Source organism: Lampris incognitus, chromosome 2 (assembly GCF_029633865.1).
Source record: "Lampris incognitus isolate fLamInc1 chromosome 2, fLamInc1.hap2, whole genome shotgun sequence".
Taxonomy (NCBI): Eukaryota; Metazoa; Chordata; class Actinopteri; order Lampriformes; family Lampridae; genus Lampris; species Lampris incognitus.
This window is the reverse complement of record NC_079212.1, coordinates 25,928,592-25,955,268: the sequence shown is the minus strand read 5'-3', so window position 1 is coordinate 25,955,268 and position 26,677 is coordinate 25,928,592. Positions and strand designations below refer to the sequence as shown.

General features: G+C 41.1%; 2 protein-coding genes across 2 annotated transcripts; one reads left to right on the top strand and one right to left on the bottom strand.

The window, feature by feature from the left end:
* The first annotated feature begins 6,346 nt into the window (after window positions 1-6,346).
* Window positions 6,347-8,459, top strand: lhfpl5b (LHFPL tetraspan subfamily member 5b). Its single transcript, XM_056299018.1, has 3 exons — window positions 6,347-6,758; window positions 7,908-8,144; window positions 8,449-8,459. The coding sequence occupies exons 1-3, from the start codon at window positions 6,347-6,349 to the stop codon at window positions 8,457-8,459; spliced, it is 660 nt and encodes a 219-aa protein (XP_056154993.1).
* A 287-nt stretch (window positions 8,460-8,746) lies between these two features.
* srpk1a (SRSF protein kinase 1a) lies at window positions 8,747-25,998 on the bottom strand. The gene is made up of 16 exons (XM_056302086.1): window positions 25,964-25,998; window positions 25,270-25,324; window positions 22,221-22,342; window positions 22,023-22,131; window positions 21,268-21,355; window positions 18,841-18,928; window positions 17,779-17,885; window positions 17,434-17,599; window positions 17,321-17,346; window positions 16,951-17,176; window positions 16,426-16,818; window positions 15,634-15,734; window positions 15,168-15,275; window positions 14,557-14,626; window positions 10,537-10,629; window positions 8,747-10,103 (listed from the first exon to the last, which is right to left on the bottom strand). Exons 1-16 carry the CDS (start codon window positions 25,974-25,976, stop codon window positions 9,919-9,921), a joined length of 1,950 nt encoding a protein of 649 aa, XP_056158061.1. The 5' UTR covers window positions 25,977-25,998; the 3' UTR covers window positions 8,747-9,918.
* Between the last annotated feature and the right edge of the window lie 679 nt (window positions 25,999-26,677).

Genomic DNA, 26,677 nt, shown 5'->3' with positions numbered 1-26,677 from the left:
CAGGTGAACACGTCCTGTCGCTCTCTCTCTCAGTGCCGCGTGCGCAAAGCCGACAAAGTGAACTGCAGGTTCATTTTTTTAAAATTCTGGGCAGGATGCAACAAATGGGTTGACCAAATACAAATTAAGAGTGAATAAAATGTAGGTGGGTGACTAACGACTATTTTCGATAAATCTGCCGATTTTATTAATTGTTTGGTGACATCATGAGATGCCTTGTTTGTGCTACCAACAACCCAAAACCCAAAATATTCAATTTACTTATTAGACAAGGAAAAGCATAAAATCCTCACATTTGAGACGTTTGAAACATAAAAGTAAATAGTGGCTGATTCATTTGTTTGTCAATCAATTACTTGTTTATGTGACTAACATCAATGATGATTTATAAACTGAAATAAAAACAAAAACTTGAACAATCCTAAACCATACTCAGCATTATAGCAGCCCATCAGCAGGGCTTACATTTTTGTAACGATGTAAAGCCAACTTCAACAAAATGGGTCAATGGAGCAAACTGGAATTATATCACCGATGCTCAAAGTGCTCCAAAAAGTTCAGTGCACTCAAAACAACTAAGTTATTACTTCAACAATTCATTTTTCAGTTAGGTTAAATTCATGGGAATGCGTGACTACAACTTTTTTCCAAGATTAAGTACTTCTTTTATTAAGATCAGGTGAATGTAATTATCCACCTGTACTCACAATGCATCTTTTTAATCGTGCTTTCCCCCAAAGTTACCCCTTCTACTTCCTTTGTTAACTCTTAATCCTCTGTTGATGAAATGATGGGTTGTCTTTCCTGATTAAATCAATTCTATTATCATCTTCTTATTGAATTATTTCTGTTTTATCTTCCTACCTACTTTTCTTTTTTCTTCTTCTTCTTTTGGTCATTACCTTCTCTTTTATCTGTATAGTTTATACTTAATGTAAAGCGTACTGCATTTCATTTTAATCTACGAAGTTGGATTGATCGTCAGAGTAGAGAGCAGGGGCTCCCTGTGGACTGGATTGAGGACCTTTGGTGAATTAAAGAGGGAAAAAAGCTGTAACTACATTCTGAAATGGTGTAATTATAATAATGGATTACATTTATATAGCGCTTTATCTAGACACCCAAAGTGCTTCATAGTGACCGATGTGAGTGATGCACGGCAGCCATTGTGCATCAGAACGCTCACCACACACCAGCTTGAGGTGGAGAGAGAGGAATCATTGAGCCAGTTACACGGGGGGGGGATTAGGTGGCCAGCGCCAGGTTGGGAATTTTGCCAGGACACCAGGGGACTCCCCTACTCATTGCGTTAAGTGCCACTGGATCGTTAATGACCACAGTGAGTCGGGACCTCAGTTTAACGTCTCGTCCGGACCACGGCATCTCCTACAGCAGTGTCCTCCCCATACTTGATTAGGACAAGAGGGAAGACTGCACCCTACTGGCCACTCCCACAAACATCACTTCCACAACACCACTTCCAGCAGCAGTATTCCCAATGGTTGAGCGAGGTTCCCTCAACTGGACCAATGGTTGAGCGAAGTTCCCTCAACTGGACCAATGGTTGAGCGAGGTTTTCCCTCAACTGGACCAATGGTTGAGCGAGGTTTTCCCTCAACTGGACCAATGGTTGAGCGAGGTTCAGCTTTCAGCGTCCAATAGTTAAGCAGCACACCCGTCCCCAACGACCAATCAGCGTGCCTCGTCACGGGCCGATCGACTGACAGCGTGCTAGCCTACTGGCAACTGTCGACTCAACTGATGTCCATCTCCCTGCCATTTTTCGGGACTCCAGGTAAATTTAATAGCAATCTTTTTCATACTTAACATACGTTCTTGTTATGGATTAGGCTGTTTTCGTTTTACTAAGAGATTATTAGGAAATCGGACAACAGTGTCAGTCAGTCTAACGTTACTCTAGATGCGCGACTTGGCTAAGTGTCGGTAGGCTACCGTTGTTAGCCTCGCCAGAAAACATGAAATCACACACTTTCATTAGCTTTATTCAGTCCAAAAACAGTCCAGCTTACAATATTATTGTCTTATCTAACTTGATGCCTACCACTAAAATTACCGGCAGCTCAATTCGGGCTGTAGGCCTATGTTTCTCAGCCCCTCAGCCGATACAAAACAGCCTCTGAGGAACGAGTGGATTGTAGGCTAACGTTACCCTCTATTTTATATTGTCTCCCAATAATTCTCTTGAAGTTTCATTTCAACTGTATTTGAAAAAGGGTTTCTTTATGGTAACTGCTGTAGAAATATTGTGTGTGTGCAGTGTCACGTAAATTAAATTGCACTTTCTAATATTTCTGTATCAACACAATGTTGTGTGATACCGGTCAATCTGTAGAATCTATTTGAGTTTTAACAATTAAAGGGTAAGCCATTTTAGAGTAGCCTACAACATAAAATGAGTTTAACTCATAGGACTAGGATACACATGGTTTTGGATAGCAAAATAGGCTATTAGAATACTAATGGGCTTTAAGACAAATTACTTATATTTCTTCATGTTTCACTCCACCAGGTGAACAACAACATGGACAGAGTAAATCAGTGCAGTGTGTTTGACAAGGTCTTCACTGAGAAGTCCAACCTTACACGCCACATGAAAAGCCATGCACCGAAGGAGAACCAGTGTGCAGTATCAGCAGCCTCGCCACGTCGCTGGGAAAAGGCGTGTTGAGAAGAGAAGGTAAGATGTTTACATCTTTACAGAGATTAAATGATGTGAGTAGGCTGTTTGCTCGATTAAAAATAAAATGTTAAGCGATTACACAGATAATTATACTTAAAGATCACTTAGGCCCCACTAGATAAACGGTCTATTGAAAAGAACAAAGCTAGATTGTCCAATTTTCTGCAGAGTTACCATTCTGTTTGTGCTTTTTTTTATGGTTTCACTCAAACCACAACAGATACGTAAACAGAAAGGAACCTCTGCAGAATATCAGACAATCTAATTAATTAAGTTATGTTTTGAATAGACCATATAACTAGTGGGGTCTGAGTGATCATGTAGTGTGATTTTCTATGTCATCACTATATATCTCATTTGTAATGCTTCAAACAGCCAAGTACACCTTTAAATGATGTGAGTAGTTTTTTAAGTGGTAATGAAAGTAAATGCACATTAATCTTATCGTATGCTTTATATTTGCAGGTTGGATTTTGAAGAGCCGGAGCCTGTGAGCCAACCCATTCATCAAGAGTCTGCCACTGCTGAGCCTGCGAACCCACCCATTCAACCAAAGCCTGCCACAGCCAGCGGAGCTACACCGACCCCTTCAGCCAAAGCCTGCCACGGCCACCTTCATTCGAGCTGCGGTGTCGGGGGCATCTGTGCTCCTGGTGGTTCCTGCACAGCCTCAGGCTCCAAACATCAGTTTTCATGGGCCATCATGCAGTCAGAGTTTCACAGTGGTAGCACCGCCCCCCGCACCAACAACCAAACCAGTCATGCCCAACAAGTCGAGGAGGCCATGCAGTGCTTGCCAAGTACCTCAGTGTGGTGGGCAGCAGAAGTGGTACACACCCTCCAAGGAGAAAGCTGCTGGCTGGGAGTAGCCAGAAGATATTCACCTATTGCCCAGTAACTAGGAAATCAACTACTACTGGTTTTGAAGGTGTTGTGTACACGAGCTATGAGCACTTTAAAAGTGTTGTAGATGAGGAACTGGAAAAGAGGAAATAATTGGGCTCACTCTTCTGCTATGGAAGGTGAGGAATGGCCACAGCCGGGGCAGGTGCTGAGCTAAGAGCAAAATCCAAAGTGAAAAGATGAAGCTGTCAATGGTCTCGAAACATGTCACCTTAGCAGAAATAAATGCTTTAATTATTTTGAAGAGTCTGCAGTGTCGCGAGCTTCATTTTTTCACTGTGGATTTCACTCCTATGCTATGCCTTAATACCTCGATATTGGGTCTCTCTAACTCATTTGTGGCTCAGTTTTTTCTTTTACATTTTATTTGCAAAGTTCTGTTATTGCACTGTTATTTTACAGTTATTGCACTGCAAGGTAAGTCCTAGGTAATGTTTAAAAGGGGTGCATAATGTTGTGAAAAGGCTAATTATATTAATCATAGTATAGGTAGTTTAAACAAAGGACAAACATGGGACATTTTAAAGTTGAGAAGTGTGGGATTGTCTGTCATTAGGCAAAGCGCTCGAGTCAATGTAGTGATGAGGTCAACATGCCAACAGTAACACAGACAGAAATATTTAAATTTGTATTTTAAAATATATATTTTTATGTTATTTTAATAATATTTGAAGTTGTTAATTTGTTTGCAAAATTGTATTCTGCTTTAACATGTGTGATTTCTTATGGGTCTCTGTGAAATGGAGATTTTTTAAAATGAAATAATAATTTACAGAAAAGAAAAATGCCCACTGTCTGTTTTTTTTTTCATTTTAATTCTGCTGTTTAAACTGTTAAAATTTGGTGAGTTGATAAGTAATAATAAAATAATAATTTTGTCAATGTCCGTGTGTGTACTAAATGCAAGTTTAGTATTGTTGAAATAAGATGTCCCCATAATGACTGGAAGTGACCATGACAGGAAGTGTCTTCTGCTTTGGTGCCATGCCTCTTATCCTAGGAGATGCTGTCAAAACTATCCAGCAAGCCTCTGGGAATCAGTCCAGTTAGTCAATAAAAATCTGAAATCTGAGCATGCTTACTTGAATGCGACCTGAAGTGAATGGAATGAAGACTTGTGTGGGAAGGCTGGGTCATCTGGAAACATCAGATTAACCTGAGATTGCCACTCAAAACAATCCAATTGACTGTCTTCTAGATAACAAGTTGTTAGTACAATGTGCTTATTTGGCATATAATTTAGCATATCATATGATGCAAATATAATAATAGCAATGATACATTTGTCTGTGTTTCTTATTGTGGGGTGTTTACAAAGATGTGTTGAAATGAAATTTACATTGCAATCTTTGTAAATGTAAATGTTAATGTCCTGTTAATGGACCTTTCCCTTTTGCTATGCCATAGAATAACCTTTTCTTCTACGGCATCATTTAGGTAGCCATTTTCTATTTGGAATGTTGAGGTCTCCCTTTTGCCATGTCACAAGCAAAAAATACAGACGAAGCTTGTGAGACATAGCAACAATAACTATGTTGCTATGTCTCACAAGCTAAGTCTGGAATGGTGTAATGATGAGGCAGCATGTAATAATGAACAGAGAATAGCTGATGAACTGTTAATACGCCACAGTAAGCAAGATTAATTGTTTCCACCTGTAGTCCCCATTTACTTTAATTAAATAGAAACCTAGATGCCGAGTGTCAAGCAGGGAGGCAATGGGTATCATTTTTAGAGTATTTGGTATGACCCGGTCGGGGAATTGAACCAGCAATCTTCCGTTTACAGGGCGGGCACTCTAGCGCACTGAGCTAGCCTAGAGCTGTCATACCTTTTCCTGCCAGGAGATGGCACAAATTCCCCATATGAAGGCATGGTGTCCCAGGATTTGCTCAACCTAGGATCCCAGGGATATGGACTTGGGGGGGTCGTGACCCTTCCCAGGGGGGCCTCCCATTCAAGTACTAGCCAAACCCCGCCTGCTTAGCTTCGGTCATTCAGCAGATTCAGGGTACATGTCTTTATGCGCGCTCAATAATCCAGCTAAGAAAATCACAGAAAGTTGAATCACTTCATCTGGACGCAACGTTTATTGAGAGAGAAACGTGTCCTCGCTCATCTAAGTGACCTCTTCAGTCTGAACTGACTGCAGGTATCCCCGAGCCGTCACTTAGATGAGCGAGGAAACGTTTCTCTCAATAAACGTTGCGTCCAGATGAAGTGATTCAACTTTCTGTGAATAGGGGTACATGTTGGTATGGCTGCTGCTGTGTAGGCGAGATAAATCAAATGTCAGCTTCTTTATTATTCTGAAAACTTTCATAAATCACGGTTTACTTCGTCGCAGTCTGCCTTGTAGTTTCTATAATGCGCTGGTCCTCTGCGGCGTCTGGGGAGTTTTTACGTCATTGACGTCATCAGACATGTGGTCGACGCCGCGCTCTGCCAAGCGCTCCACCTGAGCGGAGCGGCAACAGGAGGGACGGGGGAGCTCAGAGAACTTCATTTGGAGTCGCGTCTCGTGTGGGTTAAATAACCGATCGGAAATAAATATTTGAACCCACTTTACTGGTTTTTGCCGTTTTTAAATTGATCTGGATGTATTTCGATTTTTTTTAAAATAAAACGATTTTAAAAATTAAAATGCCTTATGGTAGCGGGTACTCCGGATGGTAAAGAAACTTTTGCACCACTTCCACGTCTCTCCTAGTTAAAGTTAGGTACTCAACAAAACTGATCAATATGGATAAATTGTTACCCGCTCAGGAGGCTGCAAAGATCTATCACACGAACTACGTGAGAAATGCCCGGGCGATCGGTGTGCTGTGGGCAATATTCACTGTCTGTTTCGTCATCATCACCGTCATGGTCTTCATTCAACCTTTCTGGATAGGAGACAGCGTCCACACTCCCCAGGCCGGTTACTTCGGCCTCTTCCACTACTGCATCGGCAATGCACTGACCTCAGAGCTGATCTGTAAGGGCAGTGTCCTGGACTTCAGCTCTATCCCCTCCGGGGCCTTCCAGACTGCCATGTTTTTTGTGGGGACCTCCATGCTCCTCATCGTGGGCACCATGGTCTGTTTCACTTTGTTCTTCTTCTGCAACGCAGGGAACGTCTACAAGATCTGTGCATGGATGCAACTGGCCTCTGGTAAGGGTGCATGCACAGGCAGTCAGTGGGTATCGATAGTTCAACCATATGTTAAAGCAGCAAAATATCAGTCAGGATCTAATGGACATGGATCTTTTACTGTATGGTCACTCTTTTCAAACCAAAGGCTCAAGCTGCCCAGTATTGATAACTTGTTTTGATGTTACGGTTTCAAGGTGACTTGTTCTTTCCATGTTACATATCTTAGTTTGGAACAAAACTCAACAAAATAAATAAATAAGATTTTTTTCCCCCAAATATTTTAAGGTGTCTCCCATCTGTGGTATAATAATACTGTACAACTAGGATCTACAGCAACAGTAGAGCTCATAAATTGGTTAGGTAATATAGTGTTTACTATGGGTTGCACAGTGAGTGAGAATTGAGCAATGAATTTATCATTAGCCCGAACCCCCAATCCACACACACACACACCTCTCTAATTTCGGAGGTGGCATGAGTACACTGGAGGTGTTCATCCACACTGTGAAAGCCAAGGGATACTGTTTCAGCCCAGACTCTGACACCTCTGTGGGTGGATCGGTTTACATGTAACACAGTCAGGTGTAAGGTGTTGGACTGTTTTTTTTTTAATGCTGATTAGGCACAGGGATGAGTATACTTTCAACATTAGTGACAATGGCCTGTACAGTGCTGTAGCGCCCCTGAAATGCATGTTGTGGTAGGATCTGAGATGCGGTAAACCTTGAATGTAATAAGAACCTTTGCTACAGTTGCAGAAAATCCAACATTTAAGAAATCACCACAGCAAATCACACAAAGGGCACCACTGAGCATCCTCTGCTCAGAAGAACTGTAACATAGATTAAAGTCTGGCACTTTGAGCAGATAGCCCGAGCCTCCGCCTGCACTTCAGGACAAAAAAAGCCCCTCCCCTACACACACACACACACACACACACACACACTTGTTTATCGAAGCAAGGATATTACATCTCTGCCATTTCTTTTGTTTCCCCTTCTGTTAGGAGAGATCCAGCGCTTATAGCCAACTGTGAAATGAGATGAAGCTTGAAAGAAATTTTCAGTTTTTAATAAGGAATACTCGCTCACTTTAAGTTAAAAAAGCTGATGTTTCAGCCTTAAGGCCATCCTCCTAATTAGACCGTCTCTCTCTTTGCTCCCTCAGCCGTGTTGATGGTGATGGGCTGCATGATCTACCCAGACGGATGGGATGCACCCGAGGTGAAGAGGATGTGCGGCCAGCGGACAGACAAGTACACCCTGGGGAACTGTACCATACGCTGGGCCTACATCCTGGCCATCATCAGCATCCTGGATGCCTTCCTTCTGTCCTTACTTGCCTTCACTCTTGGGAACCGGCAGGACAAGCTTCTGCCTGATGACTTTGAGATGAAGGGAGCAGGTAAGGGGCTCGGTTGAAGTGGAGGGTGAATGTAAACTCCAGCCGGAGCTTTATCTTCATTGGGAAACGTAATGATGATCTCCCTCGGTGAGAAGAGAATTCCCCCTGGTGTGATAGATAGCATACAACATGTAATCTCAAGGTTTTGAATCCTGGCCTTTACATATATTAACTTTTGGGTGGCCAGAAGTTCAAACATGTTTAATAATGTAGTGTTACTATTTCTGAATTCAAAAGTCTGTGCAGCACTGCCTTTCATATACTGAATTTAGATATCAATCCATATTTTACCCTTCCTTCACAGGAAACCCATGACCTTCAGTATGAGGATGTTGAAGAGTAGGATGTGAAACAGTAGTACACTGATGGGCGCTCCAGCTATTCTTATATCAGAGCTCAAGACAAGCGGTCTGACTGTCACAATGTTGCTTGTGCAAAACTGTCTCCCTACTTCGCCTACTTTCACATTTTATGCTATTTTTCCAAACCTGTAGTAACATGTAGTCATGTTTCATGCACTTGGTGAGTACATCATACGGTACACCCTTGAATTATGTTTTATGCCTGGAAAATCTGACAAAAACAAAACAGTTGTTTCACAGAGCATCAATGTTTTATTGTATGGTGTGTTGTACAGAGTCCTGTAAATTAACATTTCTCATACTTCTACGTGTTGTTAACCTTGATAGTAAATGTGAATTGCCAACATTTAATTGATATTCAGCTTAAACAGGTACACAGAATAATTTGTAGATAAATTTGGGGTACCATTACGCAACACTGGATCTCACTATTTCTAGATAAAAATTACATTTGAACAGTTGGCCATACATACAAATGCTGGCAGACTTCTTCCAGATAGATGTTTTATTAAAACATAACTAACCAGCTAAATAATTTTAGCTAAGACATAGTAAGATTTGTTAAAAACTGTACACAGCTGTAATATACATAACAAGGCAAACTCTTTGGTACAGGTATATACAAAGTTTATTTTCACTTTTTCCCTTTTAACTGGGCTCCTTAACATGCCATCTTGTTGAAAACTCATCTATCAATATATTCCTGAATCATAAGCATATGAGAATACCAGCCTCCCATGAAAATGAATGATCTCATTTATTACTATTACTACACCAAGTTTCAGGATAACGGGTCTTACCGTGGATAAATGGCCTATATTATCAGACTGGTATGGATTTGATGAGAAACTAAAAACAGGTGATTATGACTGATAAAACGCAGTGTGTTCAACAATAGTCGGTGGAAATCTGACAGCCCAAAGTGCAACTTCCTTATATACTACTCTACAAATACAAAAGGAATCCTTACAGGTGTAATACAATAAAAACAATTTATGAACAAAGAGATCACAACACTAATGAAAACTGATATGGACATTGAGGGCTACATATTCTTGGTTCGTTTGGGGTTTTAGTGCAGGAGTGTAACCAAACAGGGATGAGTCACTGGCATTCTAGGATCACAAAAACGGGTTTGCGGAGGGCACAGCAGTTTGACCCAACTTGACAACAAAGTCATACGATCCACCGGATTCCTAACGTAATCAGTACAAGGGAGAGAGAGGAACCAACATAAACAAAGCAAACGCACATAAAAGCACTACCTCAATGATGAGAACGTAAATCTTAAAAAATAAAAAAAACGAAACAAAAGAGAAATAAATATTCATAAGATATGCCCAAATAGGAAAGTGATCTGTTGCAGTCTCTGGAGAGAAATGTAAGGGAGGTGCAATGGCAGGAGGGCACCACTAGAGGGCAATCCATGGGTGGCGGAGGCACTCTGCCGCCGAGGCCCGCTTCTCAGGGATGAGCTCCAGCATTGGAAGCAGGAAGTCAGTGAACATCTCTGCTTCTTCACGAGGCCATTCGTACTTGTCAACCAACACTTCAAGGAGCCCCCAGGGCTTCAGCTTGGTGATGTGCTTCAGTTCACCTGCATGGACAACCAGCGAGATAGTGCTGCATCACATACAACTCAAAACTAGCTATACAACTTGTATTTGTGTACACATGGGCATGATTTCCCAATGTGCAGTATAATGGTCAGGACACTCAACCAGGATATTCTGTACAGCCAACACATCTATGACAACATTGCAAGGTCACGCAAATATATATAGCTTTGTTAAAAGAAACATTCAACAGTAGGGAAAGTGCTCAACTATATATACATATATGTATATATATATATATATATCTCCAATGATGCACAATTATCTAGTTATGTGCATATCTGAAATAACTTACAACAGGTGGGGCAAAATGTGAGGATGAATGTGCAAAAAGATGCAACTATCAAGTAAGCCATATCCTCACAAGACAGAAAACTTTGCTTATAGCAACTGATTCTTTTTTCTTTTTTTTACCTTTCTTGGTGAAAAAGTCCTTGGAATATTTGCCCGCCATTATGAGTTTACGTGGGACACTCCCCAGCAGCTCAATGATCAACGCTATGTGGTCTACACAGAACCACCCATCACACAGTTACAAGAAGATGGGGGAAGACAAAAAGGAGAGACACACATTCATCAGACAGTTATCCCAGTCACAGGCCTGCTCTGGGTGTGTAGGCGGAGGGCCGAGGAGGACAGGGGTCAGGCTGACAGCACACAAACACAGCTGGTTTGTTATTGAATTTGGATTAACAAACCTACAAAAAAAAAAAAAGGCACTTGATGTCTTCTGGCATTACCGGGGGTATTATTTTCAGGCTACCAAATTGTCTCTCTTTTAAAACACTCTTAAAACATTTTTACAGACTAACTTTGTGTAAACCCGTCATCCTTATTCTCATTCCTTTGCTTGTTTTTGTCATTTTACCTTATGATTTTTCTAAATGTATTATTTGGGTTTTTTGTGTTGGAAAATATTTTTTAATGTTTTCATTATGCACCAGCATATACAATTTGGAAAAACTGTCTGCGACCCTGGACCTAAAACAAAAGCTTTAGGGTCACCACATGTGCCAAGATAATTTGAATTACAAAACATAAAAAATATAGTAAAATTGGGGACAAAAGCACGAGCCTGGGGACGTAGTTCAGGTCATTCTCCATGGCATTAGAAACCAGGATCTAAAAGAGCATTATTCTGCCACACAGAATAATGTTCTGGGAGGATTGCTATAATCACATAGGGCAAAATTTAGAGCAAATAGCATGTGATATGAACCCAAATGTGCATAGCCATATGTTTCACATCATTCTTGATATACAAAAAAAATGCTAAGTTTGATGTTAAAACAAAATATAGTACTGCATTCTATCTGGTACTGATTAGGAAAAACAAAAAAAATCTTGTTCTGTAACTACAAGAGAAATATTTTGTCAACATATTTAGATTGATGCTTATACTGGTCCCAGTTCCACAAATACCTTCGGACAGCTAGTGAACCTGCAAGAATACTGACACATACTGTATTTTAGTAGTCTTGTTTTCTGATTTTAATAGTCACAATGGAAATCAGAACTAAAACACAATAATAGTACCCCCACTGCTTTGTTTAAAAGCATTGCCAAGACTTATCAAGTCTATTTTTGTGGGACCTGTCTCAAGTAGCAGTTTTATTGGTCTGTGCTGATCCCTATGCAACACATCCATCAACCTGTACGTTACAACAACCTCGGTGGGTGTGAGAGTGTCTGTCAGGGACCTTCACCATCTCTGCCTCATACTTGCCCCCTCTGCCACAGTTCCCAGGGCAAGCCACAGACACAGGGTAGCATACCTCTCTTGGTGAAGTATTCCTGTGAGAATTTCCCACTCAGAGCATAGTGCCGTGGGATTTTACCCAGTAACTCAACTATGAGGGCAAGGTGGTCTGGAGATGAGGCACATCAGAGCAAAAGAGAGGGAAACAAAAGGGGGGAGGACAGGGGACAAGAGATGGAATGGGGGGGGGGGTAACAAAAAGAGCCATTTGGGACAATGTATGAGGACAAATGGATGATGATAGCTTAGTAATGTATTACATAACAGTAAGCACATGAATGATGGGAAGAAATTAAGCCACACAAAGGCAACTATGTCGACAGAACTCAGGACATATACGCAAACAGAAATAATTAAACATGGGCTGAAATTAGAAAATAAGTAAGTACGGTTTAAAGCACAACCATCAGAGCAATACAAAATGTCAAAGACGGGTCCCACCGATTTGACACTGAAGTCGATTCGGCGGTGTAGGGTAAAAGAGCCAGGTCAGAAATCCACTTAAGACTCAGTGCTGCTACAGAAACAGCAGCAGAATGTTAAGTAGGGATGGGTATCGTTAGGATTTTATCGATACTACTACTCTTATCGGTACTGCTTATCGGTTCGGTACTTTATCAATACTCTTATCGGTTCTTTTTGGTTATTATGCAAGAAAAAAAGACACGTAATTAAGAACAGAATCGACATTGCTTTATTATTCTATTATATAACTTTATATAAATATAAACAAATATTATTTATTCAGCAGCAACAGCAGCAGCAATGTTTTAAATGCGTCTGAATTATAGACTTTATAATCAACATTCAACAACAACAAATAAGATAAGAAAATAAAAGTAGATAAAGATAAAGAAAAAGAGATATTAAAAATAAATTTTTACAGCAAAAGGCTAAGGGAAGTTCAAACAAACAAGAACCTAGAACATTATCCTAACAGTTCTTCTGCAGAAAAATCAACATATCTGCCTTCTCCGGCAGGAGTCGTGATCTCTCCTGACTTATAGTGTCCCCGGCTATTAGCCTAGCTAACTCCGTATCTATGGCTTATATATTTGTAGCTAAACAATTAGCTAAGCAATTATATTTTATTTATTGGCCTATTCGTAATAATTCGTTATTAGCCTAGCTAACTCCGTATCTATGGCTTATATATTTGTAGCTAAACAATTAGCTAAGCAATTATATTTTATTTATTGGCCTATTCGTAATAATTCGTTATTAGCCTAGCTAACTCAGTATCTATGGCTTATATATTTGTAGCTAAACAATTAGCTAAGCAATTATATTTTATTTATTGGCCTATTCATAATAATTCGTTATCAGGCTAGCTAACTCCGTATCTATGGCTCATACGGCTTACCTGCAGTGGACGTGGATGGAACACTACGAGCAAAGCAGTGGAAAACGCCGCATTTCTGCAGATTAATACCATGTTTCGACAAAAGATGTTTCGACAGATTGCTTGTATTGCCACCCTTACTGGCAAATGATTTGTTGCACTTGTGACAATGAGCGTTGTTGTCATCGACTTTTGAAAAATATACCCAAACTTTTGAACGTTTAGTTCTCTCCGCCATGATGAGCCCTTGAGCAGAGCTGTCTGTGCGTGTGTGAGCGAGTGTGTGGAGCACAGCACAGCCCCGCCCTCGCGCAGTAAGAGAGAGAGACAGAGAGATGGAGAAAACGGCAAACAAGATTATGTTCGCGACGTTTAGATTCCTCGAAAAACACAATTGCCACAATATAAATCTCACTCCATGATTTCTCAAGTACCTACTGACTACCGATAGCAGAACCGAAAACGTCGGATCTTAAAAATGCTCCGGTTTTTACTAATTTAGAACCGGGTTTCGGGGGGCATCCCTAATGTTAAGTGAAGAGTTCACATACAGTAAATGGGGAGGAAAAAATAAAATAAAACTTTTGCAGCTGAGCATGGAGGGCCAATTAACTGAGGGCCAAATCTCAACACATACCAGACAAGCTGTGGCAGAATTCAGTCAGTTCAGAGACCTCAAGCTAAGCAGCAGAGGTAAGTTAACTTGAGCAAAGCATCGCACACAAGAAGGTGTAAAAGGAGAGAAGAGTGAGCGAGGGGAGAGATGCAGGCAGACGAGTGAAGGAGTGGGGGGATGGGCCCATCTACAGTAAATATGGCAGCGTGTGTTAGAGGGGAAATGGACACAGGAACACTGGTACTCAACATTACATGACTGGGATCTGCTTCCTCAAATCTACATTTTAATTTCCTAAAAACATTTCAATTGTAAAATCGTTTGAATCTGATGTTAACAGAGTACCTGACAAGTGTTAAAACGTGGTGAAAAATATGTATAAATTAGATAGGGATGCATATTAACGGTACTATCCATGACCATACAGCAATGTGGTTTAAATTCACACACTGTCATGCCTACTGCAAAATGCTCACTAGTTGCATGGATATAATACTTACGTGCCAATTACAATTTAAAAAAGGAAAAATGTACAATATTTGCTGAGCATTTCACAGTAAGTATTTATGGCTAAAAGTTAACAGCAAAGCAAAATAACTTTTCTTCTGTGCACTCTATTTCAATAAGATTACTGCATACCACAACAAACTATTGGTGTACAACTACAACCAGCATCAACTGACAGTGAACAGGAAATACAAGGGACAGCAACAGTACCTTCATCCCTGGAATAATCCTCCCCAGAATGTGGTTCAAATAAGTAGTCCCCGGTGGCCAGCTCAAAGGCCTGAGGCGATAACAGAGATAAACAAAAATAACATAATCACCGGACATAGACACTGCCGTATGTTTGTGTGTGGACAATATGTACCATAGCTGAATAAACAAGTCGCCCTGTCACCCTTCTCCCTCTGAAACATTCAAGTGCTTAGAAGTTTAGGACAGTGGCTCCCCACTTATATGCAATAAGCAGTAGGTAAAATCCCTTAAACCGACACTAAACTATGATTTTCAGATTTCTTTTTGAGCCAATTTGACGAACTATTGATTATTTATTGATTATCTATTGGAAGAGGCCTAAAGCGTGCAAAGATTCATTCATTTCACAAGGAAACAGCATTTGCCACCAGGATGGCATTAACAAACCATACATTCCACAAATCAAATCCCATCTCCAACTCCCATGAAAAAAAAAATCTTGCAACCCCAACAGAGTCCCAAGCCCCAGGTTAAGGCACACTAGGATAAGGTTATTTGGGTATATCTACAAGGCAAATAACTTCTTTTTCTTCAATAGTTATCAATATGAATAGTTGACCCTGTCTCACCATGCAGGCCGTGCTCCATATATCGGCTGGCGTGCTATATCCAGAGCCAATAAGTACCTCTAAGGACCGGTACTGGCGCGTCTGGATGTCTTCTGTAAAGTGCTTGTGCTGGAAGAGGGAAACAGAAGTGGGGGAAAAAAAATCCCCACTGGTCACTAACAGGTGCAGGACAGAATAAAAAAATTCTGCACAGCATCCGATATCCCTACACAGCCATCTGCAGACTCTGTTGTGTATACAAAAGTAAACAGAGGGTAAGAGGATAATTGAATGCCACCTTTACTATCTTGAAATCACCACTAACTTATGCAGCTAATCAAATAAAGAAGTTGTTGTTTTAGAGAGAGAAATTAACTACTGCTGTGAATATCTCCATTTAGTCAAACAAAATGCATAGAATGGGTCCCTGGCTGGGAAGCTTCCGGCTTAATCAGGAGATACTTCAGGTCAGTAATAGACAACTCACCACCCAGCAGGCATTCCCCAGGTCTGCAATCTTGACCTTGATCTTGTCTGCATTGAGTGGTTCAAGTGGGTTGACTAGCAGAGATCCTGCTGTTTGCTTGCCTGTACCATCAGAGAAGAAGAGAAGAAAAACAAAACAAACAAAAAAAGAGGCGAAGCCTAGTCAATCTCTTATAAAATACAAGGCCCCTTCTTTTTTCCCTAACAATATTACAAAGACCACAAAGCTCAACCTAAACAAAATCTCTAGCCAGTCTACTAGCACCTAACTTCTTTTTTTGGGGGGGGGATTCCGGGGGGGATCCCCCCCCCCTTTTCTCCCCAATTGTATCCGGCCAATTACCCCACTCTTCCGAGCCATCCTGGTCGCTGCTCCAACCCCCCACCCACCTCTGTCGATCTAGGGAGGGCTGCAGACTACCACATGCCTCATCCGACACATGTGGAGTCGCCAGCCGCTGCTTTTCACCTGACAGTGAGGAGTTTCCCCAGGGGGAAGTAGCACATGGGAGGATCACGCTATTCCCCAGTTCACCCTCTCCCCCGAACAGGCACCCTGACCGACCAGAGGAGGCGCTAGTGCAGCGACCAGGACACATATCCACATCTGGCTTCCCACCCGCAGACACGGCCAATTGTGTCTGTAGGGATGCCCGACCAATGCGGAGGTAACACAGGGATTCCAACTGCCGATCCCCGTGATGGTAGGCAATGGATAGCCCACTAGCTACCTGGACGCCTCAGCACCTAACTTCTTAACAGTCAGCAAGTCTGATCATGCCAGGTGACTGACCATTTCTTATGCCCTCCAAGTTTCCATACTGACAGTCAGGCCTCCCCTCTGCCTCATCCTGACACTGGCTCTGCTCCCCCTCTCCCTCTTCCAGCCTAACAGAGGGCCTCTGTCTCTCCTCTGTCGCTCCACTGCTGCAAGCACCTCTGCCTTCAGTCTCAGTGTCCAGCCGCTTGAGCTCATCAGAGTCCAAACCGTTGCAAATGGAGTAAAGGGGAGGCTCCTGGTTCTGACCCTCCTGGGCAGGGAATTCCTCTGTGTTACCATTGTGTTTGTCTTCGTCCCTCCACTGGGCCTGCCTCTCATCCTCATCCACATGGGACAGGCCATTACAGTTCACTTCTGGCAGCCCATCTGGTCCCAGCCTTGTAATAGCCACATTCACATTGCACTCTAGAAAGTGTCAGAAAAAGATGGAGGATAAGATAATTTGGCCCGTATAAATGCAGACCCTGACATTTGGATGCCAAATCACAATTGAAACAGACAAGTGCATTTAATTCTTGCATGATATTAGTATCTTACCTGCTGTTTCCTCATTTCCTACATCCTGAAGGCACACCTGCCTAAGGGGAGCACAGACCCGTGCCTTGGGAGACTGTGGATCTTCCTCCTCATCCTCCTCATCCTCTCGTGCCCCTGGGGCTTTATCCATTTCCTCCAGGTCCATGATGCACTTCTCCAGTAGCTCTGCCTGACGCTTTTGCTTCTTCTTTAGTTTTTTCTTCTTGTTCTTGGACATTTTTAGCGTCTGAGGAAGAGCAGAGCAACAATGAGGGAAAGGCTGGTAACCTTTGTTGCATAATTTTGAAAACAGCGATAAATGCGTGATATAGTCAAGTTTTAGAAGAGTGATTTCATATGGAAGAAGTGAACAGTGAAAAGAGAGGCTTACTTGTTTTGGTGCTGGCGCTGTGCTTACTGTAACAAAAAATATAGAATTATTACAAAGCATCATCATATTTTGAAAATAAAATGCACATGCACGTGAGTATTTTTGTCCCATACTTGCTGATCCAGAGGGAGGGGGTGCCCCAGCTTTCTGCCACTCTGTAGCCTCTGCTGCCAGCTTCCTGATGTAGGGCTCATCAACACTCATCAGGATGTTCTCTGGCTTGATGTCTGTGTGGATGATCTGACACTTGGTGTGGAGGTAATCCAAGCCCTGGAGAACCTGGCAAATACACATGCAAGAAAATGAGTAGAGGGGATGCGCATTTATTTCAATACAGGTCCACTAATATTCAGGAAGACAAAAGTACATGTTTGTTTTGTTTGGAAATGAACCTTGGTGGGTGCTGGGAAATCAATCATTAGTTCTAATAAAGTCTACAGGCACTGGTCTCAGTTTACCTGTCGTATGATGCTCTTGACACAAGGTAGAGGCAGACCTTGGTAGTTGGACTTGATGATCCACTTAAGCAGGTGATGTCCCAGGACTTCAAACACCATGCACACATCTGACAGACAAAGTCAAGGTGCGACACACAACAACACAACTAATGCTAAAATGAGTCTCTAAGAGGACTCCTCACATCATTGTCTGTGTTCTGCAAGTTCAGCCAAAAGTATTTCTTCAGCTTGATTTAAAAAGGTGCTATATGTAATATTTTGGTTTTATTGAAGCATTACACAACTCATGAATGGGCTGTCAAATGGTACGGATTGAAACAAAGTAAACAACTCTGCTCAATGTCCTCACACGTCCCAGATTTCTGAATTCAAGAACACGGGACCCAAGCCAACGGAGTCATTTTGCCATTGTCATTGTTGTTTTACACCCAAACTTCTGGTTGTTCAAAAGTGCCAGATGTTGGCAAATGTGCCATGCATCCACTACCTTTTTATTTGAATTTGTTTTTCTTGCTTGCTTTGAAGTACAATTACAAATCACGTCTTTAAGTGAGGACATTATTCATGTATCAAGAGAGCTGCAAATACTTAAGCGTTCACTCATAGTGTCATTTTACAACTCTGCCAAAGGTTTTTCGTGCAGCTGAATGTTTACCAAGTATCCCTAGTATGCACGCACACACACACACACACACACACACGCACACACGCACGCACGCATGCACACACACACACACACACACACAAAGTGATATGTGACAGTCTGCTGAGGACACAAGGTTCCACTGAGTGTGCCCATCACCTGTTGTTTACATTGTTACTACCAAGCTGGCATCAAGTTAAATTTGACACCAAGGGGAGGAATAACCCTTTGCCTGACAAAATAATTTCTTTAAAGGATTAACAGGCTCCAGTCACTCCACTGGGAAGAAAACAAAGGCTCAAATCTCAGTTACTGGGTAAATAAATGAATGAATTAAAATAAAAAAATAATGAGAATTTTAAAAAAAGAAAGAAAAAAAAATCTCTTATTAATATCAGATTTTAGATTGCAAAAGATACGAGTTCCATTGACACCAGAGATCTTGAAGTCGTCTAGCAGCTGGACCACCATCTCCCTGTTGGGATCATTTGTGTCTGAGTGTCTTACCTAGGCACAAGCAGAAAAGTTGACCTGATGAGAACAAATACTTAATGTAGCAATATATTAATTTAATTTAAAATGAGGATAATCCTGGTAATCTGACAATATGTTTTAATTGAATGTGCTCTACCACCATAGTGGTGTGTGGGTTCCAGATTACACCAAACAATTACTTACTGTACTCCCCACAGGAACATAGTCTGGGGATTGCTTTTTTTTTTCTCCTCCCCTCTCCTCATGTTATGCTGTATTTTCTTCCATCCCTGTCTTCCTGTCCTGTCTACCCCCCTTGTCATATTGTATGTATGTATGTTTGTGTATATGTACGGACGGGTTGATGGTTAATTTCGCTGGCACTTGTGTCCAGTGACAATAAAGGTTACTTACTTACTTGTCATCTACATCACATTTTCCTTCAGCTACAATCCCGCTCTGTGTAATGCTGCTTTAATGTTTATATATATATATATATAGAATAACAAATGCTTATTTATTGCATGTATGTAAATATACAGTGCCTTGCAAAAAGTATTCAAACCCCTTGACAGTCATCACTAATTTCTGGATTATAAAAAAAGATACTCACACATATGTACGTTCCTGAATAATATTATTTTCATGAACCCATAACTTCTAATGGCATGTTCCCAAAGCCAAAATAAGTTGTGTTTCGCTTACTTTTTATTAATAAATTAAAAACTAATTTATAGTGCTTGCATAAGTATTCAACCCCTTGTGCTCTGAAAGCTCCAAGTTTACACAAATGACAAATTATTCCTAAAACAAACTCAGGTAAACACAATTGGACATAATTAGTGTGCACCTGTAAAATATTAAAGTAAAGGTCTCGTTTATGGATATAAAAAGCACTCTGTATAAAGTTCATTAGCCGGGTGTGAACCCCATCAGAAAATGAAGACAAAGGAGAATAATACTGAAGTAAGTACTATTCTCCAAAGTGATCAAAATGCAGAAGGCAGGAAAGGGATACAGAACAATATCCAAATGTTTGGATGTCCCATGGAACATTGTTGGATCCATTGTCAGAATGTGGAAGCTGTATTACACCACCAAGACGCTTTGTAGGACAGGCCGTCCCTCGAAGCTAAGTGTCCGAACCGAGCAAGACGTGGGCTGGTGAGGAAAGCCACAGATGATCCTGCAATCATTTTGAAGGAGCACCAGAGGTCAGTGGCTGAACTGGAGTAAATAAGCATGAGTCAACCATATCATGGACTCTCCATAAATCTGGCCTGTATGGGAGGGTGGCAAGAAAGAAGCTGTTGCTCAAAACTATGCATACAAAAGCACTCTTGGAGTTTGCTACCAAGCATGAGAGAGACCCAGTTAAGGTTTTGTGGTCAGATGAGACGAAAGTTGAGCTTACTGGCCAAAACTCGAAGCGTTATGTGTGGCGCAAACCTAACACTGCTCATGCACTAAAAAACACCCTCCCTACATGGCAGCAGCAGCATAATGCTATGGGGTTGCTTTTCATCTGCAGGCACTTGGAACCTTGTTCAAATTGAGGGAAGAATGGATGGAGGTAAATTCGGGGAAATATTGGAAGAAAACTCATTGCAGTCTGCCATAAAACTGAAGCTTGGGAGAAGGTTCACCTTCCAGCAGGACAATGGTCCTAAGCCCAAGGCTAAAGCAACAATGGCATGGCTCAGCAACAAAAAGGTGAACGTTTAGGAGTGGCTAAGTCAAAGTCCAGACCTCAACCCCATTGAAAATCAATGGCATAGACAGACTGAAAATCACAGTCCAGAGGCGCCATCCCACCAACCTGCAAGACCTGTACAAATTCTGCAAAAAGAATGGGCAAAAATTACTCCAGGAGAATGTGCAAAGTTTATACATACTTACCAAGAGAATCATGGCTGTTATTGCAGCAAAAAGGTACTCTACAAAGTATTGATATGTGGGGGTTGAATACTTATGTAAGCACTTTTTAATTTTTTATTTATTTACAAAAATTCAGTGAAACGTAACTTGTTTTGGCTTTGGGAACATGCTGTTAGAGCTTGTGGGTTCACAAATATTGTTCAGGAACAGGTGTGCGAGTATCTTTAAAAATCCAGAAATTAGTGATGACTGTCAAGGGGGTGGAATACTTTTTCAAGGCACTGTATCTATACTTTTAATAGCATGACTTGCAATATATGAGGTGTTTTTGTCCATGTACCATGATTGTCAGTGGGTACTGTTGACACTTTGCTTTTACCCTAGTGTCATCAAGACAAATTCCTCTCCTGTTTATAGTATTTCAAAATTAAATCGATTTTGATTACTTTAAACTACAAGGAAAAATACTGAAAAAACAAACAACTCTAACTCACAGATCTGAGGAGTTTAATCTCATCCACAGCTGTTTCAGTATAGTGCTCTGCACTCTTCACTACCTTCATAGCAACAAACCTCTTCACCCTGCAAACAGAAAAAAAGGTGATATTCACATTAAGGTTGGAAATATGTCAAATTTCTCCTGTCGGCCACTGCCAACTGACTTCAGTTGGTGAGTGTTGATGTATTCGCGAGACAAGACAAACAAGTAGACATTTCAGCATTGATTATAGCCTTTGGCTAAAATGTTTGCTTGTCGTCTGTCCAATATCAGTAAAGAAGAAATAGCAAACACATTTTTGGTCCAACAAACTATGCTATCACTTATAGCCTCCAAATGAAGAGACAAATGGGAATAACAGAGCTAACCTGCCAGGCTGTCAAATGCTCATGTTACCCAAACAACTGAGTGGAGATGACCGTGCCTTGATTGGTAAACAGCAACTACTGTTGTCTGATGCAGGCAACATATCCTAAATGAAGCCTCAGCGCATGTTCCAGTGCAACTATTCAGTGGTACGTGCACTTGTTTGCCTCATGCATGACACCGTGGATGCTTGAGGATGCAGAAATGAATGAATGAATGAATGAATAAATAGATAAAGGACTTAAAAAAATAAAAATCACACTTCTAATTCACACACAGGAATGCTGTACACTGGCACACCACAACTGTCTCAGAACGTTCTGCAATCTGTGTGCAACTTCTAACCTCGAAAACAAACAATATGGTGCTACTAAATTTTCTTACTGGATGTCCCAGGCCAGCCACACAGTGGAGAAATGCCCCCAGCCCAGTTTCCGGATCACATGGTATTTCCCATTATAAAGGTCTCCTATTTTCACATGGTGATAGCCCCCTGGATACAGAGAGGAGTGATAAATATTGACTTGAAAGCACAACAGAATCAAATAGGGTAGAGTATGAACAACGAGAGGGAAGACTTACCCTTGCAGTAGTCATTGGGGTCTTCCTGCTCCTCATCATCAGAGCCAAGGATCTCTTCCTCAGGTTCCTGGGGTGATGTTTCTGGTTGGGGCTGGGGCTGGGTTCTGGGATGCACTGCTTGCCTGTGGGACAAATACACAAACATCAATCATAACGGCCCTCAGTAGGACTAGAGTAATTTGTACCCACATCATGCTTAAACTATCATTACACATCATAACTTCAATGTCCACGTGGATATATTTCTAAGAGAGTTTCTTCATGATAAATTAACTGCAATAGCTTTATGAAGCCTGACTCAGCAGATCATGGAGTGAGGGTGGGATAAAGATTTCCAACCTTGCTCCTCAACTGCCAAAGGATCAATTCTGATGAGTATGTTTATCATACCCTCATGACATCTTGTCTTATGAGCTTTTTACACTGACTTTTCAAGGCGGGAATGTTGCGCCATTAAGCCGCCTTGCCATTTTCTGTACAAGGTACGAAGGGGGATCATTGCTGCTCCGGCATTAAGCCGGCAGTGGAGGTAGTCACAAAGCCCAATCGACGTCTGTGTAAGGACAGCCGGCAGAACGGGACAGCAATGTAAAATCACACACTGGGCCGGGATTATGCCGCCTTTGTTTGGTTCAAAGTAAAAACATAAAGGTGGCGTAAAGACGAGGTTTCATTACGCCATTATTCCGCAATCTGTGTAAAATTCCTTAATACTGTACAAAGGGCTCCAGGCCTGAGTATTAACGATCACAGCACATTTTGACATCTGCCACTGTCCACATTTCACTGTTATTTTCATCATAGTATAGCTAAAATCCCTCCAATAAATCTTACTCAATAGGTCATTTGCAGGGTGTGGTTGGTAACAAGAGTTTCCCCTACCTATGTTGGCAAAAAAAAAAAATAATGACAAAACATCAGTTCCTTTATCACACCCACATCCTACTCACTGCATCTCAGTCAAGAGTACTCAGTGCAATACAAAACAAGGCCAGTTGCCCACACTGTGACTGGCTGTAAAAACTGCTGACACTCGGGATTTTTCCCAGTGTTTTTTATCCGGCTTGACACAGCAACTTTGGGCCACACTTTTCTCTTTACCTGTCAAAGCTAAAACAAATACAGGTCAATGTAGTCTGCCTTTAAAAAAGGTAAACTAATAAGGATATTTCTTCCAATAAAGACAATGATCAGGACTCTTAAGGCCATCAACTGGTCACACTCTCCAACAGAAAGTGGAACCATACAACTTAGTCTTGCACTTTATTACCTGCAGTGAATAATCCTGCCTGGTTATTCACCCTTTTCTATCAAAATAAAACATCAGCCTTACTTTATTTAATGTTACCAAAACCTCATATGTCATCCTTTCATTAAATCATCAAAGTGCCGCCATCAAACCATTTAACAGCTACATGGTTAAGCTCCAAGACTATTATTGAAGCTGAAGCGATATAATTACAAGTTTCATTACATCAAACTCAATGCTGTCAGAAAGTAAATTTACTGCTGTCCTTATGTACTGTATGTTGCGTTATCTTGTGTATGCCCCCCCCCATGCTTGCTGGCACATTAAATATTCGACCACAAGGGGCAGAAGTGGTTTAACTATGAGTTAAACACAAAATGCAGTCAAATTTCTGCTGGTAACTGAGGTAATTTTTGAATTTATCTTGGCAAACGCTTTGTTACTGCAAGTAAACTGCAGTAGCAGACAAAACCGCTGACACCACTGTAAGAAATATTCTAGGGAAAGCTGTACTTTATGCTTAGTCAATTCAAAATGATGCCAGACAACATTTTAATGTGGTCTATGTTAAAATAAGTGAGACTGTCCTTTAAAGAAGCATGATTTCCATGTGAGGCCAACACCAAATGCAATTATCATCATTTTCCATGAAACATCAGTGGACTTTAATTTTTGGTGGCTGTTCCTACAAAGACACAGGTGCTCCTTAGATTCTTAAGGGTGGGCGCACCTTTGCCCCCAAATAAAAAGTAATTTTGAAACCTTTTTTATAGACCTTTTCCACAAGAGTGTTGCATTAGCATGGCACTTTTCCTGACATCGGAATTATCACCGTTGTATTCAAAGATCTTAAATACTACCAAGATCATTCTTTCTCCTCTACAAATAAAGTACTCAGTATGTAAGGGTGACAATGGCTTGCCTGCGAATCTGTTACTCCATACAATTATTAACTTCTTTGATATTATATGAGGCTGATGACAGACATGTGCATTTAGTACCTGAGGATAATAGCAGTAGGACATACATTTATCTGCCATGGTGTTGGCACTGTTTTCATTGAAATGCTATGCTTCAGTGGGCTGATGCAGGCTTCATCATTCTCTAGCTTCAAATATAGCACAGGGTCTTATGTAACGCTCTAGAGGATGCCTATGATGGCATGATTAGAAGATTGTTAGGTAAACTAAAACAACCACTGGAGTAAATCTTGTCAATGGGGACATAATACACCAGATTATTTTCATTGACACTGCGCTACACAGGCATTAACAGTCCCATCAACAGTTAACCAATTTCACATTATGATATGGACGTCAATGGTGTACTTCCAACTGGAGATTATGCACATTTTGTTAGATTGGCTTCAGACTTCATTAGCTTGAATGATGGAGCACTAATTGATGAAGCTATTATTCACTATTATTTTTTCAATTAAAACCATAGGTCCTTCTATTAGAACATGCAAATAAATTCAAAGGAGCACAAAACTGACTCATCTAACTCATCGTTAGAAGAGACTTTGAGACTCATGCTAGTCTTTAGCATTAAATAAGTAGTTCATCGACCAAAATAACGTTTGGTGCAAGTATACAGCAAATGGCTTTATGTGCATTGCGACATCAGAATGTATGGGGTGTGCAGGCAGATGGCACGTGTACGTCAGATACCTACTAGCGTGCCCACTCCTTTTACGGACACCTCTGCATCAGCCAGTCATTCACACAAAGTGCATGTAAATCTGGATGTTTAATGTACAATTTTGAAAGATCAAGGCCTTGAAGCGGGGAAACAACTCACTTTTTGCTGGATTTCTTGGCTTTCGCCCTCTTCTTCCGTGCTTGGAGCGCCAATACTGTCAAAGAAAGTTGTCATATTGTTCCATCGTTAATTGGCTGGCATTTGTTTGCTGTTCTACAGACACGCAAAACGCAAACCATCCCGAGTCACGACAGGCAATTAAGAAGCTTACGTTACCTATGGCACGTAACCTATAAAGATTTGTGTCGTACTAACGTGTGTTTGCAACTATGGACATGAAAATGCCTCGATCATAGCTTCAGTATGCAAGAAGAGGCAGTTGGATATTGGGTGTTAGCCATGTTAGGTAAAGTAAGCTAGCGTTTCTAGAGAAAGCTTAACATTTAACTACGTAGCAAAACGATCACATCTACTCAGCTAACACACTGACCTTGCAAACAAATAAGGTAATAGCGGGTCAAACGCTATCGGCATTTTTTTGAAGGAAGAAGCCGGTGAGCTAACTCTAGCAAGCTAATCCTGACATTAGCGCTAATGCTAGCTTGCTTTAGCTCAACAGTGCGTGACAGACGTGTTCAATTCCGCCACAATCTCAAAGCGTGCACTGCAAGTAGTTCCGAAATTTTAAATCACACCACAAATTACATATATTTATGACACGGACTATTATGTTGTCAATTATGCAGATCAATTTTACATAAGAATGAAATTTGAATGTCTTTGTAAAGATTACCTTTCCTCTCCATGCTCGCCGCTCTCGTAGCTAGCTGTTAGCTAGACTAGCAGTACTATAACGTTCCGCGCACGCGCAAAAGCTACCCCCCCCCCCCGGCGGGAGGGTTCCTACCTTGATTACCCTACCTGGTGACTGGAGGTAATAAAAATGTATTTGCTCCTAAGGACATGTTAGGTCCCATGTAGTTGACTTTGACCTGCGGAACAAACGCCTTGACCTATTGCTTTTCTCATTCATAGAATATAATTCCGGTATATGTAAAGGAAATCATTTGAACCTGGACTGTTGACTGTCGTCAACAAAATGCCAAATCCGAAGATATATACTAAATATCATCATGGGAAAATTAACTAACTTTAATTCCTATGAATCGTCACGTTTTCCACCAACATGTCACCAGTCTAACGTTTTTTATTTATATGCCCCCTCAAAATAAACACACTTGTGTATACACTGTTTTAGCTTTTATTATTGAGATAACCTGACCCAATGCAAACCAAACTGCCATCGTTTTTACTGAGGGTTAAGTCTGTATATGTTTTAGTGTTTAATTTTCTGACATGCACTTAAATCATTATCAGTACTCCTCCTGAGCCACTCTGGATACTTGTGTAATTATTTGGCACCGAGCTGTGTTTGGCCCTTGAAATCTATCTGCAGTGCGTCTAATCTCTTGTATTGACCCCGACGGTGTATCTGACACCCATCCAA

Bases quoted from the DNA above. Each gene is read 5' to 3' on its own strand.
- srpk1a (XM_056302086.1), bottom strand. The intron at 18,929-21,267 runs GTGAGTTAGAGT...GCTTGTGCCTAG, and splicing joins AGATTAAACTCCTCAGATCT to GTAAGACACTCAGACACAAA. The intron at 15,735-16,425 runs GTCAGTCACCTG...CTGATGGTACAG, and splicing joins CTTGGAGGGCATAAGAAATG to GCAAGCAAACAGCAGGATCT.
- lhfpl5b (XM_056299018.1), top strand. From the start codon at position 6,347: ATGGATAAATTGTTACCCGCTCAGGAGGCTGCAAAGATCTATCACACG. The intron at 6,759-7,907 runs GTAAGGGTGCAT...TTGCTCCCTCAG, and splicing joins ATGGATGCAACTGGCCTCTG to CCGTGTTGATGGTGATGGGC.